The following is a 19,764-nucleotide window of genomic DNA, read 5'->3' on the forward strand; positions in this document are numbered from 1 at the left end:
TCTTCAGTCTTGAGATTGTGATACTCATTGCAGGAAGATCTGGCTTCTTTGTAACCACTTCTTTTTGAAGCAATACTGTTCTCCCCGAGGCCCTCACCTTAGTTCAACAATTGTCAAGGCATTGCTCACCTTCCCCACGCCTCCAGACGCTGTGAAAGTCACAATTTCAGAGGTTATAGATTCGTCAATGCTCTCAAGTATTGGTATCCTCTTCAACACTTATATTGTTTACCACCAGGGAAGCCATTTAGACCGCCTTTTTCCAATCCCTTTTACTTAGCAGCCAGGAAGTCAAATTCCCCACTTTGATGATTTGCCTACATGCACATATTACTGCTTTCTTCTGTGCCTTTTTTGTTGGCAGCACGCTGTTCTGCGACCCTATAGAAACTATTTAGTTAGAGGCAATACTGACCACTGTTTGCTTATTATGAACTAACTCGTCTTTTTGCTCTTCGTCTCCTTTCTCTCCGGGACATTGGCGAGGCTACAGTTGATTCCTTTTGCTGATCAAAGATCGTTGATTCTAATGGATCACCCTCCAGCTGATTGTCCACATTAGACGGGCCCACCCTATTATAGTATGTGGCTCGCTCGAGGGACTTCCATAATTATACATTACATTTTGCACGCTTTTTGCTCCTTGATCAAAATCTGATTTGGCATTAGCGAGTGGATAGCTAACTCATTTGATAAAAGAATGCATTGTTTCAATACAATTTCTGATGCGAAAGGGGTTGTTTCATAGTCTACATTGAGCTGATCAATTTCATCCTGAGTATACGAGCCTGACTGATCGCTGTCTAGAGTAGCACTTTCATGCACTCCAACAATTGTTTCTTCAATAAGTCCCGTCAAACAAGGTGAGACGGATAATCTCTGCAGCTCAGCCGGCACCCTCAACTCAGTACACAGGCTTTGTAAAGCCGTCACTTTACCTCATTCTAACGGCAAACATTGTTTGACAGAAGATTAACCACCTGGTCACCACTTGCTTTCCCTCCTTTGCGTACATCACCATTTTTATTATCAGGTGGAGGCCAAAATAATTAGTGATTTTAGTGGTTGCATTGTGAAACTGTGCAGCAATCGCGATGCTAGGCTTTATTGGGGCAGACACCTCCTTTGTTCACAAATTTAGAGGGTGCCGACTCACTTACTGATTGTTCTTTGTTGGCTGGAGCTATCTGTATCGGCCCCGGCACGCCTCACACCAAACACGCGCTCCGTGAGGCCGGTGTTTTAATGCAGAGGCTCCACCTCTTCCACACTCAACACTGTAACCACCATAGGAAGACTGCTTGCTTCGGCACAGACCTTCCATTGGATTTTGCAGTCTTAGTCCTTTGGCAAAACACTCCGACACTCTGCGACCGCATGAGAATGAGGACGCGCTCAAAGAGCTTATCCTCGCACGCTGAGGGGTTAGAGCACAAAGAAGGAGGGTGCCGGCCTTCAGACATGCCATGCATGGCCTTCTGTCCGGTTTGGCACGTCTAGGTACCCGCGATTGGTGCCCAAAGGGCTGACTGGTATAGACGTACCCTTGTGGTGACCGGTTTCCCTGAAGACTGTGGGCCAGAGCTGAGCACCAAAGAATGCTGACTGGATCTGCCCCGAGCTGCCCACTCCGAAGGAGAGGGTGCAGCCCGGAGGTCTGATGTCTGTGTTTTAAAATGGCCACTGAACGTGCAGCCTCTTCAGCATGTTTGTCTACCCTTTTGTGTGTTGGAGCCACGCCCAGGGTTCATAAGGAGTGAAAGCCCTGGGTCCCGTGTGGGGTCCGACATCGCAGAGGCCTGCTTACAACCCAACCCAGAAGCCTTTGAGCTGACCTCAGCAAGGGCTCCGGTAGGCCGTGGGCCCTCAGTCGGGTGACTGGCAGTCGACTTATCCCTCGTGGAGCTGACCTTGGAGGAAGCTCAGGGAGGCCCTTTGCCCTCAGCTGTAGCTCTGGTAGTCTTGGCGCGGCACTGCGCCTCAGACATGCGCCTGGAACTAGAACCCAATGTGGGGGCCGATTGCCTTAAAGGCCTCGGTCCTACGCCCATCCTTGGGTCTGGGTGACCCCCATCAGCCGGCAACCCAGGGAAGGAGTCTCTGAGCCGGGGTGCCTTGGAGAACAAGTGACCTTCTCATGGCGGGATGCCCACGACACAAAGTGATTCAGATGGTTCGGAGGTGAAGTATGGTGGATCTTGCTCCAGTGAGAGCCTATTCTTCAAGGAATGTGACACAAGGGAGCTGCATGCTGCGCACCCATCACAACAGTGATCGGGTCCGAAGTACCAAAAACAGAGTGCATGGGGTTCCGATGCCAGAAAGGAATGGTTGCACAATGTATACCTCATGAAGCCTCCTGCAACTGACATGTGCTGGGGAGGCAAGACACCATAGGTAGGTGAAATGATTAGAAGACAAAAAAACAGGGACGCGCTTGTGGCACTGAAAAGGGATTCCTGCGCAAGCAGCAAGGTCCGTTCCCATCTGTGAGGAAAAAGAGACAGAGGTGAGGTGCCGGGTGGTGGGCTACTGGGCAGTCCCACAACCAGGGCTGCACGCTATACCACATTTAAAAGGGAAGCTCTCTTTTTGCTGCCAAATGTTCCAGTATCGTCCCCATGCCAGAGGACGCCCACAAGGATGGAGGAAAGAGGAGGGGACGAATGAGTAAGCAGGTATATTTCTACCCTGGAAAGAGGGGAAATCAAATCCTTTGCCAAAAGTAGAAGGGGAAGCAAGAGAGAAGAAGAAAGTATGAGGAACTGTAGGCCAAGGTAGTCTTTATGATATATTAACCTCAGTCAAGGACAGGTACTCCAAAAGTGGAAAGTAAATATACCAACCTGAGGAAAGAGTTACACAAACTGATAAGCGTCGCTTAAGACTATTGAAGAATTGTATATTAATTAAGAAGCTATTTGTAAATAAGAAGACAAGTGTGGAAAGCTCCCCGCAGGAGATGGGAGTTATTGTCTTGCCCTTATTTTTGTTTCTATAAGTGATGAGGTCCAATAATATTTGTTTCATTTTTTGCGTTGGTGGACTTATTTTTGGACATTCAGAGACAACAGTCGATCACTGTAGTTAGTAAAGTAGGTAGGGAACACCCCACAGCGATAGGGAAAGATAGGCCTTATTCTTATTTCTTTAATAAAGACAAGGTAAAATGTCATTAAAGAATCCACATCGTCCACACTAGACATTAGGTGTTGTCCCAGTTCACCAGAACAGGGTGGCCTCTCAATCTGTACACATGGCTGATTCTGAAAATCCATCTGAACATTGGCTCTCTACCACAAGGACACCTGGGATCTGGCCAGCATGTTCCACAGCAGTTATGAGGTAACTGACAGTGGTACTGTGTACAGTCAGCCAGGCACATAAATTAAAAGGAGGGGGAACGTATCTTCCAGTGATCCAGCTTTGTTGCATGAGTCTAGCAGTTCTTGTAGTGGGAAGAGCGTTGGGTGTACATCTCTAAGCTCAAACTCATGTGTCTATACTTCTTAAAAACCTATTTCAAGCCTGAGAATCGACAAATGATCCAAAGAAAGAGAAAAAGAGATCCATGACTAACTGTGGTTCTTAGTTGTTGAAATCTTCAATAGATTCATATGTGACGCACATTTCTCCGCATTGGGGAAAAAGGGCAACACAAATGAATTCACAGCTCTGAATATGGTCTACTGAGACTCCATCTAGAGCCGCTCCACGCACCCAGGGTTAAAGACCAAAATGCCAACCCCCGTCTGACAGGGAAGTATTCAAATCATGTCCATCTATGAAACATCCAATGTTGGAGAAATCGACTTTCATAACATCATAAATGGCATTAGGAGGGATTGGGCAAGCCCCACCCCCGCAATTTCTCGCCCTAGTTGCTTGTAGATTCCATGCTGGCAGATTACCCACCCTCCTCCACTGTTAACTCCCAATCCCTTGCATCTCTACTTCCCTCACTGTATACGTCTCACTATGACTTGTAAATCAGTTGCTCTCTGAAGCTAGGTCTGTGCTCAATAAACACTCATATAATCATAATAAAGGAGGTGGGGATCTAGTTGCTGTTGCCAGTTATGCTAAATGCGCGAGGAGGGGCACAACAGTATTCTGGTTTCAAAGTTTGAAAAATGCAAAGCAATGGAACCCTATCTTAAGACTTGCATATAATTAAATCATACCTTATGCACTGCTGGCATGGTCTTTAAGTTTTCCGACAACTTGCTTGCAAATGAGCCATATACTCCATCATTCATGTAATACAGGAAAGCAGGGTCATGATTTGTCTGCTCATCTAAAAACAAAGTGTTAATAGATAATTGGTGGAACTTTTGTTACAAACAAAAAATTTACAACTAACATTTTTTAAATTCTTCATATCAGACAATGAACATCTTAAAGCAAAGAAAATGCTTTGACATTTTATTGTAGAATACATATTCTACAAAGTACCTTAAAAGCAACAAAACGTGCAGTTGAAGTTGTGGATGGTGGGTTTACCCAAGGCCCCATTCAAAAAATCCCCTAGCTACCCGACCAATCCACATGCTGATAACTGGGGACAGACTCTTTACCTCACCAAAGACCAGTTTCAGGGGTCCAACCTCCCTGCAGCCCACTAACCCATCAGGGCTGTATCCGTAGAAATGACCGAATCCAACACAAACGAGGAAGAAATGACCAAATTTCTTTGGGCGATTTGTTTCAAAATGTTGTTAACTTTTTATTAAAATATAGGTCTGGTGTAGGGTAAGGGTATTAGTTAAGGTAGGGATGGAGGGGGTTGTGCAGGGTCTTCCCAAGCATTATCGAAAAAAAAAGTGGCAAAAGTAAGTAGGAATTTCGTTTTTTGACCAAATAAATTCAATCATTTCGCCATTCATTTTTAAAATTTGGTTAATTCATGCACAACCATCAGGGCTAACCACCCATAAAGGGTTACTCCCAAATAAAAAACGTAGTGGTAACCTTTAGGCTACTGATCATTTGCTCCCTTCCTAACAGAGTGCCTGCAGCTCCCTTTAAACAAATCACTAGTTCCAGCATGGACAAATAAGCATTTACATTAAATTGAAAACACTTCCATTCAATTGACACTGAAACGTGTGTGTTGTAACCTTGTGAAGACTTCTTCTGGACTATAAGGAAAGTCACTTCACAACTTAAAAAAGCGGCATTCACTGGATCACGGTGTGCTACATAGGTATTGAAAATATGCCACAACCAGGGTACCAGGTTTGTGATGGATTTCACACTGCGGGAAACATTTCATGCTTGTCAAACCTCTGTATTACAGTGTTCAAGGGAGCACATAACAGACATAGGCAAAATAAAAGTTCATGAGTTTAAATCGCAAATAAACGACAGCTCAGATAGCAACAGTTTTCATGACTAAGCTAACTGCACATGTCCGCTCCTGCTCCAATACAGTCAAAGATGTGAACGGTTGGCTATTTACACCCAACAACTGTAAAATGTGGGGAAGAAATATAGTTGCTTATTCGTGTGCACTGAAGACATTTGTCATGTCAAATCAAAAGGAAAAAAGGTTTGATGAGGGAACTAAACGATATGCACAATATCAAAGCATTTTGGTCAAATAGGGATAAGATTATGATCTACACATTTTATTTCCAATGTCAGTTAGGTCACTTCACCATAGCTCCTCCCCTTTCAATATCTTTGACATTTTTAAGCTTCCCCACCTTTGTCACACAGGAAAATAGAAGCAGAGGGTGAATATCTATGTGCCAATATCACACAATTTGGGGAAAAGTGGAACACTAGGATTAGAACCATTGGCATTATTTCACCAAAATAAATGGGGCTGCGAACCAGACAAAACACGACCTTTGACTCCCTCAATGACATCACAGGGAGGGTACACAAATTCCTATATTGCGATGATGGGTGGGGCCATGGTATCCTTATAAATAATATTTACTGAAAAGCTTAGGATGCAGCAGGTTAATAAAAATGGATCGGTAATGTACACTAAAACCCAAATACCGACTAACAAAACAAAAAGCACAGTGACTTAACATCTCACTACTCCGAGTCCTTAAATTTCAGGGATGTAAAATTAAATCTAGGGGCAGTGATTACTACATCTGAACGATGCCTATAATAATACTCGACCTTCAAATTGTGAGGCCTGTTATTTTGCCACCTTTCCTTATTTACTTTTTAACATAGTATTTCCTTTGTATATCAGTGTTCAGTTTGCATCGAAGCACTCATTTTCCTGGACATGGGAAGCACACTGAGATAGAACCATTTACCCATGATCCGACTGTTCTGATGAAATGTGCTAGCTGGGATCAAAAATTATATTTCCCAGTTCCCACGTTTGCCCCTTCACCGCTAGACTGTGCCACCCCTCCATTACTAACCAATCTTTTAAATGCAATGCACTCTATTATACTGGTGCACAGTGTATTTCTAATCACACTTGTTTGGCAATTGAGTAAACTGAAATAAAGAAAGCTAAAGTAATTTGTCCAAGATCACACAGTCGTGGTTAAGTGGGCAAGCAGGGATCAGAATTTAACTCATATTGTTCCCAAATCTGAAGTTTACCCAGTAGACCACACCACTTTTCCTTGTATTGTTTTATATGTTTTCTATACAGGTTTAACTAAATGTACACATTAGATGGATGTTACAAAATGTTTACTCTTATGAAAGAGAAAAATATATGTTTTACTCTCATGAAATTGCATTTACACTCCAAGGTTAAAAAAAGGAGTACAATCTTATCTGGAGTACTCGGTAGAAGATTCTGAAGGACTGTTCCTTCAGATATGATCTCGTTACAGAATCATCGTTTCCTGCCAGAAAGTTGCTCTGTCAAGAATACAGTCTTGCAGTTTCGTGGAAAGTATCAGATAGAAGCAACTTTCGATGTCTCAAGGATATTGGGTAGATGTGCCCATATACTAATTTATCCAGACGAGACTGTTCCGTTAGCAAGATCAGCCAATCTACTTCAGAGGTTAGTTTCAAAGTATTCCAATATTAAGAAAGATTTTCTTCTTGCAACTTTCCCTCCATAACTTTTTGCTTTGCTTTTTACCCTGACCTGCCTTTTTGAAGACGTAAAGCCTTCAGCATCAGTTGCCTTTTGCACATTTGATAGGGGGAAACTGACTAGCCCTACAGAAAATAGTTTCCCTTTTGAATTCTTATATTTTTACATTGCACACAGCACCTTACAGTGGAGTGCAATGGAGATGCTTTTGTATCACTGAATAAACTTTTATAAGTGCTGTGACGAATTGCAGGAATGAGTCCCTTCTACTCAGGGAGAACCACCCCCCAGCTCCTTCATGAGGGGAGTCTGCTCCGCAATACCCACCCTAGGGGCAGAGGCAAGTGGGACCTCACTGGGTGATACTCCTTGGAGGAACTGCCAAAGTCACATCTTTTAACCTTCCAGATGACATCTGTGAAGAGAAGGCCAATATATGTTATTGGGTCGCACCTAGAAACACTTGTGTACAGGCGTGTTATAAATGACTTATCATAACATGAAATTGAAAACCTCCCTGAAAGCCCCAACTCTACTGGGACAAAGAAGAGGATGTGTGGAGAAGAGCATTCACAAATGAAATGGGGGGAAGCCCCACGGCTACTTCAATCTAGAAAGGGGAGAAGCCTGGGGAAATAAACAAAGAGCCTTCAAGTTTCAAAGAGACACATGCTGACTCCAGAGATGCCGAAACCATTCTGCCATGGCAGATTCAAGTTAAGCCGGTACCATAGAAACCAGAGCGCCATCCACGACGACAGAAGAGACGCAGGCGAGAAGATCCAAGATGCCAGATTCAGAGGAAAGGAGGCCGATCCTCAACAAACAAACCTGGTGAAGTTAACCCTAAACAATGAAGGTAACGGGATAACGGGCGAGTGAATGAGAAGTATTATTAGAATGCTCATACTCGTCGTTGAAATACTCCTACTAGCCTTAATCTAGAGAGGAGTGTTGTAAAGCCAGGGCAAAGAACTGAAAGAAATACTTTGAGAGTGACCCATTTCATGACAATTCATACCAAAAAATAATCCGTGAAAGAAAAGAACAGGTGCTAAAAGAGAAACCTGAGAACAAGTGGACATTTGTAAAGAAACCTCCCGACCAAGAGAAGAGGGAAATCAAACACTATGAATTAATCAGGGAAGTCAGGAAATAACATAGAAGGAAAGGATAATTGTTGATTAAGTTTACCAGGCACAGAGAAAAGGATCAACCCTTCTGTAAGGATACAAGAAAAGAAACAAAAAGGACCATGACTATAATAACAAAACTGTACAAACTAATAAAAATGATCACTGGTGACTATGCGAAGGTCATTTATTGAAAGGTGGCCGAGAACTAAGTGTGAAGGGTCAGAAATGTGAGGCAGACCACGTTGTAAAGTTTTTACAACAAATGCCATTTTATTATATTAGAAAGTTGGATGAAAGCCTCACTATACAGACCCAGACTAGGATTTCCCCGACTAAAATAAACTAAAGGAAACACATTAACAAATAAGATCTGTCCCACACATTCATATGTATAACAAACAAGGAAATGCATTGCAGTTCAAAATAATAAGAATTGAATTCACAGTCTCTCTTCATAACCTGGGCAAACTCCTTCCCCAGGTTTAAAAGTGATTCTGCTTAAGAGTACAAGAAAAGAACACAAGGAAATCCTGATGTGTAACAAAGTTCCAATATAGTTTGATGCAATTTCAACTTGTCAACAGAAAGCTCCAACACAGAAGATATACAGCTCGTCTTCTTCCTTTAATAGGTTCTTAGTTCCTCAGTAACCACAATGATTGTCTTAGTCAGGATGATTGGCCACTCTGACAACTCAAAGAAATATAACTTATTTGTAAATGCCTTTGCTTGGTTCTTCCTCCAGCAATACTAAGGTTTAAGGTACTTGCCTTTAACTCTTGTTCTCCAGCATGGGTCTGGTATAGATTCACATGCTCATGAATTTTCCCGGTCGACTATTTCTCCTCTAAACCAATCACTGTCTTTTGGGTCATACAGTCCACATCCAATGACAGTCCTCTCCCTAAACTCCACCCCTGGTGGCCATCTTCAGATTTGGTAAGACCCATGCTGGAGAACAAGAGCTACAGGTAAGTAACGTAAACCCTCTCCAGCATGGGATATGGCATGGATTCACATGCTCATGAAAATAGATCACAGCAGTACAAATACACAACCACAGGAGGTGGCAAGGCTCAACAGAAGCAACACTTACTCCGGGAATAGACCCACCTCAAGTGTACAGGTTGCGTAGCACCTCTTGGATGATCGAGGACTGTTAGGGAGACTTCTCAGAAATGTGCAAATTCCTCTCTACCTTAGAGACCCCCAGCAACTTTACTGGATTTTGAGGACTTGAATTTTTAAACTGGAGAGTGTGAGACCCTTTTCCCCCACTCTCATTATTTTAATATGATTTTGAACACTGGGTTTCTCTTGGTTGTGGAGTCCAAGAAACTGCAAAGGCATCTTTTACATTGTGTCACACATCGCCTTCAGTGCAGTGGCACAGGGAAGGCTTTCAGATTTCCCCAGGTTTAAATAAATACCTTCTCTTGGATAAACTACTGTTTGCAAGAGCATTGAAGTGAAATTGACTTTGCTTACACTTGTAACTTTCTAGACCTAGCACACACTAACAATAGGGTGCTGGAGGGGTTACTTAGGATCCCCTTTGTCTAGCTTCTCAAGTAATTTTATGTTACCCTTTCCTCGATGAATGGCTGGTGGCAGTGGTTTACTTTTAGCTACTGTGGTGTGCATTTACCGCGAGCTGCGTTTGCAGCAGCAGTAATGCACCCAAGGGTGCCATTTTTGTCAAAATGGCCCCATTTTTGTCAAAATGGCCCGTCGTCTTTTTTCGTCATTTCTTTGTGCAAAGGTCCTTCTTGAGATTTGCTCTGCGTGCCAAACAAGGTTTGGTCCTTTTGTTGATTTTGCCTTTGGCTGGATTCACGAGTGAAGCCAGCCTTTGGCTCCAGGGTGTCTGGCAGGGGCAGGAAGCGAGGGAGTTGCCCGAACCTCCCTGTGCTTAGTTGTCTAGGAGACAGGAATGCACTCTTAAGTGATTGTTTGGCTGGCAGTCCGGCAAGGACAGCTACCCTGCTGGGTGACTGACAGCTAGGCTGGAATGAATGGGAGAAAACTGCATAAAAGGCGAACTTTTTGGCTTGGAAGACAGTCGACCACTGGACGAAGGAATCTGAAGAAGAACTTGAAAGGACGCCTGCTGCAACTCCTGGACCATTGGTTTGCCCGGTGAAGCCCTGCTGCAGGTCCGAATCGCCAAGTTCATCTCGACAGAGAAGCCCTTCAAGGACGACTTCTCTCGTTGAGTTGGTAGGACCAATCAATTCATAAGCGACCCGGACAACATTCTCGGAGCGGGTTGTATTTTCCTCAGCGTGCTGCAGGAAACTGAATAGCCAGGGAGAAGGACACCAGTTTGTGTGCTTGACGACAGCTACAGGAATTGAAGATTTGCCAGTTTACCAGCTTTGCAACCAGTCCCTGTCCAGTGCACAAGTCCCCCGACGTCCTCCCTCTTGTCCCCACGACTGAGGCTCAGGAACAGCGAGATCTGCAGGAACTGCCAGGAACAAAAGTCTTCAGCTGCATCTTTTTCTTCAATATAAGGTACTGTGAAAACCCAACCGAGAGACTTGCCTCTCACTGCAAAAGTGCTTGAAACTTCGGCAATTTACAGGCCTAGTCAGCTTGTGACCAGACACACAAACCTTTCTTCTATGAACTACTTCTGAGAAACGTGGCAAAGACGTTTCCGTTTAAACTACCAGAACCGTTTTTCTTATACAAGACTCTAGCCCATTGACTTTGGCCTATCTATTGCATTGGAATCACTCCTCTGGTGAACTCAAACTATTTGCACTGTTTAAGAGTAACTATTATTCGTTTTATTAACTTATGCCTTTTTGCTCCTACTTTAAAATGCTTTGAGTGCCATTATGCTCCTCCTTTAAAGTTGTTTAAATGCCTCAGAACCTGATAGTGTGAAGTACTGTAGGATATTTTCGTGTGATATTGATTGCCTTATTCAGTGAATGTTTTCTGACTGTGTAATAAATAAGTATTCTACCAAGAAACCTTCAGTATTAGAGTATTTGAATACTTGTGATTGTAGACCTCTGTGTAACCTCATTACAAGCTCACATTCCCTCTCGAGATAAGCCTGGCTGCTCATCCCGCTACCAAAAACTGTGTAGTATACTTATACCAAAGGTTGGTTTTGCTTACACCTGTAGTCCTAGTTGTGTGTAGTGGTCCCAAAGCGTACTGCATACAAACTTTGCCTTGCAGTTCAGCTTCAAAGTGCACAGGCGCTGCAGGTGCAGGTCTGGATTGAAACAGAAGCTGTAACTCTCCAAGTGATGAACAAAGAAAAATTATAAGTTACTCACAGTGGTTACTAGTCCACTTTCCTCCATACTGTATGGGGCGTCCCTTCCTAGGGACGGGAGACGGAACCTTTTTCAGCAGAAAAACCGCCTTCCCTTTTAAATTCAGAGGCGCATGGGGGTGCGGCTCTGGGAGCATGCACTACCCTGACATCGCCCACCCGCGCCACTCTTCAGTCCCCATTGACGCATCGACAATATTTATCATTGCCTAATGACACCAGTATTAATAGGGGGGGGGGGGTGAGGATGGTGGGACGTATGGAGGAAAGGGGACTAAGGACTAAGAGTATGTTAGTCACTGCGGTGAGTAACAGAATTACTCTTACGGCCCGTCCCCTTTCCTCCATACTGTATGGGCGATTACAACTGAATGTAGCCCCAGGGTGGGGAGGAGACCCTCCTTCAGCAAACAAGTTCCTTAGACCCGTCTGTCCGAAGGCCGCGTCTGACTTGGACCCAGCGTACAAACAGTAGTGCTTGCAGAAAGATGACGGGGTGGCCCAGGTCGCTGCCCTGCTTATGACCTGCCACGGAACCAGCCACTGGAATGCGATGTCCGTGGCATTGGCCCCGACCTTGGCCCCGACGGCATAGGTGTGCATGTTGGCTGCCCCTCATAGGCCTCTTTGATGGACGCAACCATCCACCTTGCTATGGAGGCCTTGGATGCCTGATAACTGGGTCTGGAGCCCCCAAAAGTGACAAAAGGTGTGTCAGACTTGCGGAAGCCCTGGGTCCTATCCAGATAGATTTTCAGAACGTGCCTGATATCCAGACAGTGCAAGACTCTCAGCCTCGTCCTTGGGGTCAACGAAGAACATAGGCAAGACTATTTCCTCGTTTAAATGGAACCCATAGGGTACCTTAGGTAGGAACAACTGGTGAGTCCGCAGGACCACCTTATCTGTGGAAAGTGGTATAGGGTTCTGAAGCTACCCGAGCCTGGATCTCGCCGACTCTGCAAGCGGATGCAAGACTTACTAGCAGAGCTGTCTTAATGGTAACCAGCCTGATGTCCGCGGACGCCATAGGCTCAAAGGGTTTGTGCGCCAGGGAGCCCAACACCACATTGAGGACCCACACAGGGTGTTGCCTTTTGATGGGCGGGTAAAGCCTGGATAGGCCCGCCAGATGTTCCCCGACTATCGGGTTGGAAGAGAAGACGTCCTCCACCAAAGTTCTGTAGGCACTATGGCTGAGAGATAGGTGCGACATGTGTCAACCTGTACGCCTGAGTAGGTAAGGTGCGTCGAGAACGAAAGCACATCGTCCAGCGAGCATGTCAGGGGGTCAATTTCCTTAGAATCTGCCCAGTGACAGAACATGCTCCATTTGCTCCTTTATTGGCTCCTAGTGGCCTTGCTCCTAGCACCCTGGATAATCTCCAGGTTAGCCTGAGATCGGTTCAGGTGCTTGAGGGTGATCTGCTCAGGAACCACGCTGCAAGGGCTCTGAGGAGCGGGGTGGAGAACCCTGCCCCCCTGCTGGGACAGGAGAGGTGCTGGGCCCAGCGGAAGGTGAATGGGAGGTTGGTCCGAGAGGCTGAGCAATTCGGAGTACCACGGTCTCGCCGGCCACCAAGGCGCCATCACTATGATGCTGAGGTGACAAGCCTCCTTCATCTTGCGGAACAACCCTGGGGATCAGGGTTGTGGGCTGGGGAGTCACCTGCCGGAATGGTCTGCCAGACCGCAGATTACAGTCCTTGGACCACCACGTGAGGTCTGACTGGAGCGAAGGCAGTATGCTGACCAGCTCCGCTTGGGAGCCCCTCTCCTGATTCCATGAGGCTGCAGTTGCAGTCTCCTCATCCGGAGCCTCGTGTGTGGCACGGCCAAGAGGACCGCTACCATGATACCCAGCAGGTGCTGGTACCACCAAACCAAAATAACTGGTAGGGTAAGGAAGTGCGTAGTGGCCCTCTTGATGGCTTTAATCCTGTCCTCCGAGGGAAAAACCTTCTCGGAGCTTGTATCCCAGATGAGGCCCAGGAAGGTGAGGCTCTGCATGGGCTGCAGCAGAGACTTCTTGAGGTCGATAGTAAACCCCAGGTCTTGGAGTGTGTTCATAAGCGCAGAGGAAGTGTGGGTAACCCCATCCGAGGATCTCGCCTTGACGAGCCAGTCGTCAAGGTACGGGTAGACATGGTGGCCCTGGGCCCATTGTACTGGAAATGCCAGCCCATGATCCTGAGGCGTAGGACGGAGTGATGATGCTACCAAATCGGGACGTGTAGGTAGGCGTCCTTCAGATACAGGCAGCACATCCCTTGTCTAGTGTCCCCGCAATGACTGCTGGTGTAACCATCTTGTATTCCTGAAGAGGGAGGGAGAGGTTGAGGGTGGATATGTCAAACGCAACTATCAGGCCAGCCTGGTTCTTTTGTATGGTGAAAATCCTGGTGAAAATCCTGGAATAGAAGTCTAATCCTCTCTGGGAGGTTGGTACTTCTTCCACTGCCTGGCACTCGGCGAGCGACCGGATCACCGCCAACAGAGTTGCCGCCCCAATCTGTGGGGGTGGGGAGGAGAGGGAGGTATCGGTAGGTGGTACCCCCTGGATACTACAGAGGATCCAGGGGTCCGCAAAATCCTGGCGGCAGAAATGCACGTGAGGGGCAAGCCTGCCACCCATTGGAGACACGTGGACCCGAAGGGACGCGCCATGCCTTTGTGCTGTCTGAGGTTGCTGCAGAGGAGGGGGACTGGAAGAAGCCTGTGCTCCCCCTCCATTTTTGCTGCTTGCGCTGACTCAGCGAGCAGTCAGGTTGTCTCGACCTCTGTTCCTGGAATCCCCATAACCATTCAAACGCCCGTCGTTTGTCAGAGCATTGATGCGACTGGGTGTACGCCTTGGGCGTGGCCTTTATCAGGATAACTACTTTAAAATTTGTGAGCTGCTCTTTTTATCTAATTCCTCATCGGTGGTAGAGTGGAAGAGGTCACTACCCTCAAACTGAAGGTCCAATATGCAATCCTGTACGTCAGGGTTCAAGTTAGTAGCCCGAAGCCAGGCCGTCGTCCTCATTTCCATGGCAATGCAGATGGCCCGGCGAAAGGTATCGATGTGGGCCACGTGGACTCCATGATGTCCTGCGCTACCAGCCTGGATTCTCCTAGACCCGCCTTGAAGCGTGCCTGGCTCTGCACCAGAACATCCGGAAGGAAGTCTGCTATTTCCCGCCACAACCTCTGCTTAACGGCTGCAAGCATGGCATCTGCGTTGACCTGATGCAGGAAGGCGTTTGAGTGCAGCTTCTTCCCGTACGCCTCCAAGATCTTCTCCTCCTTGCCTTCCAGCGCCGAGGACGAGGTGGCCGAGGACGACTGAGGTTTGGAGTAGAGTGACGCTGCAGCGATCAGCGAAGAATGCGGCTGGGGGTGCGTTGATAACAAGAGTGTATCCCCTTCCATATGTCTATACTTGGCATCGAGGCCCCGATTGACAGGTTGGGCCAAGTGTGGCTTGAGCCACCCCTTCTTGGCCAGAGCCACAACGTCCCTCTGCATCGGGATACCTGTTTTGGTAGCAGATCTTAGGGTGAGGACTTCCCCCTCAGGCTGCTCTACCTCGGGTTGAGGAAGGCCCAGATATTCTGCCAAACCTGCAAGCCTGTCGTGGAAGGCCTTTGCAGACGACGGCATTTCAGGGTCCTCATCTTCATCTGTATCCACCAGAGTGTCTGGCTGGTCCGGAGCGGGAGGAGGGGTGCTGGGCGCCAGGGGCTGCAGCATGGAGACCAGAGGCTGCTGCGGGACTGCCATAGCAGGGGGAGGCAGGGGAGCCGGAATTGAAGGAACCAGCAGGGGCAGCAAGGGCTGCGCTGGGGACTGTGTTGCCAGACCAATGGGAGGAATGACTATGGGCGCTGGTGGAGTGACCGGTGGGACCAAGTCCCTGACTGCATCACGTGAGGTGGCCCCCATCTGGGGGGTTCGCATCAGCGTGAGGAACCTTTCTGAGAACTTGCCTTCGGAGGCAGAAGCGGTGGCAGGAGATGTTGACGGAGTGGCTGGGGGCTGCTGGGGCCGGAGTGCACTATGTCCAGGTAGCAGTGGAAACCTGCCATGCACTGCTGATGAATAAACTGTGGGCCACGATTGAGGAGTGGCGTCGGTGGGTATAGTCAGGATAGCGCATGCTCACAGGGCCGCACCCCCGCGCGTCTCTAAAATTAAAGGGGAAGAAGGTTTTTTCCGGTGAAAAAGGTAAGAGTACAGTTTAATACCAAAACACTAATCAATGTGCAATATTCATATCTTCTGTTAAAATCTCTTCTCAAACTCAAACTAGAATTGGGTGAAGGCTGGAACAAAGACTTCGGGGCAGAATATGGTATTATGTACTTCTCTAAGCGATCCATCTTTACCAGGAGTTCATGACCAACAAACCATCTTCCCATATGTCGTTGAGCAGGGGTATCGACAACCGATTTCCTAGAGGGCATTCTCCTTTGGAAAAGGAAACCCTCATTTGTCTTCTCTTCTGGAACCAGGCGGAATCGTTTTGCAGCACGGGTCAGCAGTGCATAAAAGATTCTGATCTCATCTGGTGGAGAGTTCCTGGAGGGCAGATCAACATCCGGGGGTTCACCATCCGATGTAATGGGTTCCTCAAACTCTTCTGTACCTCGAGTACCCTGTGCAGTTTGTGTTCGGATTAGTATCCATGTTTGCGAGGGCAGCCACGAAAACAGCCTGGGTGGAGGCATAGGTGGTGGAGGAGGCACTGAATGTGGTTTCGGTCCTGAGAGCAATGGTAGACTCCTAGATGGAGCAGCTGGAGACAGACATTGCTACAGCCTGGAAACCAAGATGTGCAGAGTAGACAGGATGTCTATAGACAAGTCTCTGGGAACTGTTCTCATTGGAGCCCCAAGCAAGAATCCTGTTGGTAAAGCTAGTTGAGGAGAAGCAGACAAGGGCACCATTGGCAGGGGTGCTTGTGGCTGCGCAGAATGATGAGGTCTAAGAAGAATGGTGAAAGGAGAATCCTCTACCTCTTCCAGATCAGACAAGATAGACCCAGGAAGCTCAGTGTCGGATAGAGTGCCTGTATGTAGTAGTTGGGCAGGTGGTAACTCTTCGGGAGAGCGCACCAATGATAGGGTGAAGAGTGGTTTTTGCCTTGGTTGGTCTTGGGAGAAAAGAGCCGGTGGCATCTCCTTGTCCACACTCGCAGCCCCAGGGAAGGAAGCGATCACAGGAGCCTGCCGTGTCGCAGACGGAGCTGCAGATAGGCTGGATGAGGGTGGCCCTAGAGGTAGAGCAACATTGTGGGCGGTTATTATAGTGAACAGGACAGTGGATTTAGTCGGAGCCGTAGACAAGACGGTAGATGGAGGGGCCGTTGACTAGGAGGTAGCAAAGATTTAATCGATGAACTGATGATGATGACTTGGTCGTGGAATCCAACGGAGACTTGAGTTTCGATGACTGAAAACGAAAATGAACTTTGGAGTGACTGCCAGTCAACAGTGCGTGCCTAATCGGCAGAGAGGTCATCCATGTTCATCGCTTTTCTGATGGGACCGCCAGAGTTGTGGCGCTAGACCCTGCCGTTGTAGACGAAGACTTGGGGGGTATCAACAAAGATAAAGTTGGAGCGTGGGACTTCTCCTTTTTAGGTGTCTTCCCCAGGGAAGTAGATCACAACCTCTTAGTATCTTAGTAGAGCGAGTACGCTTAATACATCTACTGTCCGGGGAGAGGCATGACTACGCACTGAGGCCATGTCAGAGGCCTTGGCACCCATTTCCAGCCACGCCACCAATCTTCTGTGACGATTCAGTCGAGGCTTCGAGGAGAAGGACCTGCAGATGGAACAGTTGTCCCCATCGTGGTCTGGGTGTAAGCATTTGTCATGTCTATCATCGACAAAGATATTCTTCAGGTTGCACTTGGAACAGACCCTGAATAGACTGTCCGCTATGTCGCATGGAGAATGCTCAAGTCCAAGGAGCAGGCCTCACACAAAGAAAAAGATCAGACGATCGAATGGATCTTAACCGACAACGGATCCCTGCCGTAGGAGATCACCAATATGACTCCCAACACGAAAACGTGTTGTGGTAAAAATCTTAAGGTGGCCAGGAGGGGTCGAGCTGATGAGGACAAATACCACTTGCTTGGGGAGTAGGACCCAAGCAACAAACTTGTATAAGCAACAAACATTAGTGAAAATGCTGTTAACAGTACCAAGGATTCCTAGCCTGACGACAGGGAACATTCATGAGCATATAAGATCCCATGCTGGAGAAAGGATTGCAATTCCCATGGACTGTCAGTGCTATAACTAATTATTCAATAATATCCATTTCTTATATAGCGCTATACCCCAATGGGTCTCACGAGCGCTGAAATAACAGATTACATTATTATCTCACACAGTGCTACTCAATTTATTGACCGCAGAAGGATGAAAGGCTGAGTTGACCTTGCCGGGTTTCGAACCTGCCACAGAAGGCTGCCCACAGATATCAGGGGCGAGCGTTCAACTTGCTGTGCTATCTGACCAACTTACCTTCCTTTTTCTTTAAGGTATTGTGGGGTGATTTGATTATTCTGCACTAACTATGATTGTGTATATGTTTCATATTATTACCTGTTCCAAGTCATTTTCCTAGTATGTTTTTGGGTCTAAAATAAATATTTGTATAACTTACGGTCTAGGTATAATCCTTGATTTCTTCACTGTGTGGCCTCATTGTGGACCCCTGACCCCACTCACCGCTCCGGAGAGTTAGCCGTGGCCACTTTTCATGCTACCTTGATTGGTTTGGCTGAACTCCCAGAAGTTTCTCCATGTTCACTATAACTAGGGTGGCCTCCTAAACTCGGTCCCCAAGGCCAGACTTTGGAAATTCATTCTAACACTAATCAATAAACCGAATAGCGTAAACAGCTTAACCAGATTTTCCAGTACTGAATTCATATTCTGGGTGAGCAGAGGCTCACAGAAAAGCACAAACAATGCAGTGAAGGGTCAAATAATTATTAATGCCATCTCACATGGCACAGAAGCCAAATATAGGGATCGTCCATCCCCCAACGGGCCAAAATAAGCCACAGATGCACCCAGTAAAGCTAGCCAATCTGAGACCCCATCCAATTATCACTCACAGTTACAGACCCTCAAGGGAAGACCCTGCCAGAGTGAGGTTTAAATGCAACTTGCTCTAGTTGCTGAACAGGGTTACAGGAGGCTCACGTGTGGATAAGAAGAACAAGTTAATTACCCCTGGTAACTTTCTTTCGACTGGATGTTCCTCCAACATATTCCCCATCTTTGACATGTAACGTCCAGCTTCGGAAATATTTTCGGCAGAGGGCACCCTGCATCAATGGCGTTGAGTCAATGTCCCTCGAAGGGCTCCGTCGAGGGTGATGTCATCCGATGTTATAAGTAGGATGCACGCCGCATGTTGACATCAGTTTTGTTATACCCTTCTAGTGTACCAGAAGCGCCCATAAATACGGGCAGGACAGTACTCAGCCTTGTGGGAACGGAATCTGCAATAGCAGGGGAAATTCTACAGAGGGGTAGGTTGGGAGGGCGATGAGGAATACATTGGAGGAACAGTCAGTCGAAAGAACGTTACCAGGGGTAAGTAACTTGTTCTTCAGATAGATTGTGTCCTCCAACATATTCCTCATCTTTGACAGACTCCCAAAGCAGTACCCAAGATAGGAGGGGGGAGAAGAATTTAGAAATGCAGAACTTTCAGAGAGCAGAATAAAGGACTCCCTTACCAAACGCTACATCATGAGCGTGGTAAGTATCTAGAGTAATGCATAGTAAATATGTGCATAGATGACCATGTTGCTGCATCACAGTTCTTAATAGGGACCCCTCTCTGCAGGGCAGTCGATGTGGCCATGCGCCTCGTGGAATGGGCACGCAAACTCAGGAGGGTCCTTGGCCAGCCAGCCTGTAGCATTCAGAAATAGTGAGCATGATCCACTTAGACAAGGTCTGTTTGGAAACAGCTTGGCCCAGTCTGTGTCCGGTGTACCCTACAAAGAGCTGGTCGTCCACTCTCAATTTGGACATCTTGGAAATATAAAAGCTCAGCGCTCTCCTAGGGTTCAACCGATGCAGCCTTTCCTCCTCCTTACAAGGGTGCGGAAGAGGGTAGAATGCTGGTAGCACAATTTTCTTCCACAGGTGAACGTCCGAAACCACCTTCGGCAAGAAGGAGGGTTTCACCCTCAAAACAACCCTGTCCTTGTGAAATATAGTAAAGGGTGGCTTGGAAGAAAGCGCTTGCGACTCGCTCACTCTTCTTGCAGATGTA

The 19,764-nt window shown here is 46.9% G+C and overlaps 1 protein-coding gene across 2 annotated transcripts in view; it reads right to left on the reverse strand.

The window, feature by feature from the left end:
• Nucleotides 1-19,764, reverse strand: part of AZIN1 (antizyme inhibitor 1) — a 1,159,916-nt gene that overhangs the window by 178,021 nt on the left and 962,131 nt on the right. For both annotated transcript variants that reach the window (XM_069621462.1, XM_069621463.1), the window contains exon 10: nt 4,185-4,297. In XM_069621462.1, the coding sequence (XP_069477563.1) occupies nt 4,185-4,297 (113 nt within the window). The remainder of the gene's footprint in view (nt 1-4,184; nt 4,298-19,764) is intronic.

The sequence above is a fragment of the Ambystoma mexicanum genome, chromosome 5q (genome assembly GCF_040938575.1).
Source record: "Ambystoma mexicanum isolate Mex_15411 chromosome 5q, UKY_AmexF1_1, whole genome shotgun sequence".
In the NCBI taxonomy this organism is placed as follows: domain Eukaryota; kingdom Metazoa; phylum Chordata; class Amphibia; order Caudata; family Ambystomatidae; genus Ambystoma; species Ambystoma mexicanum.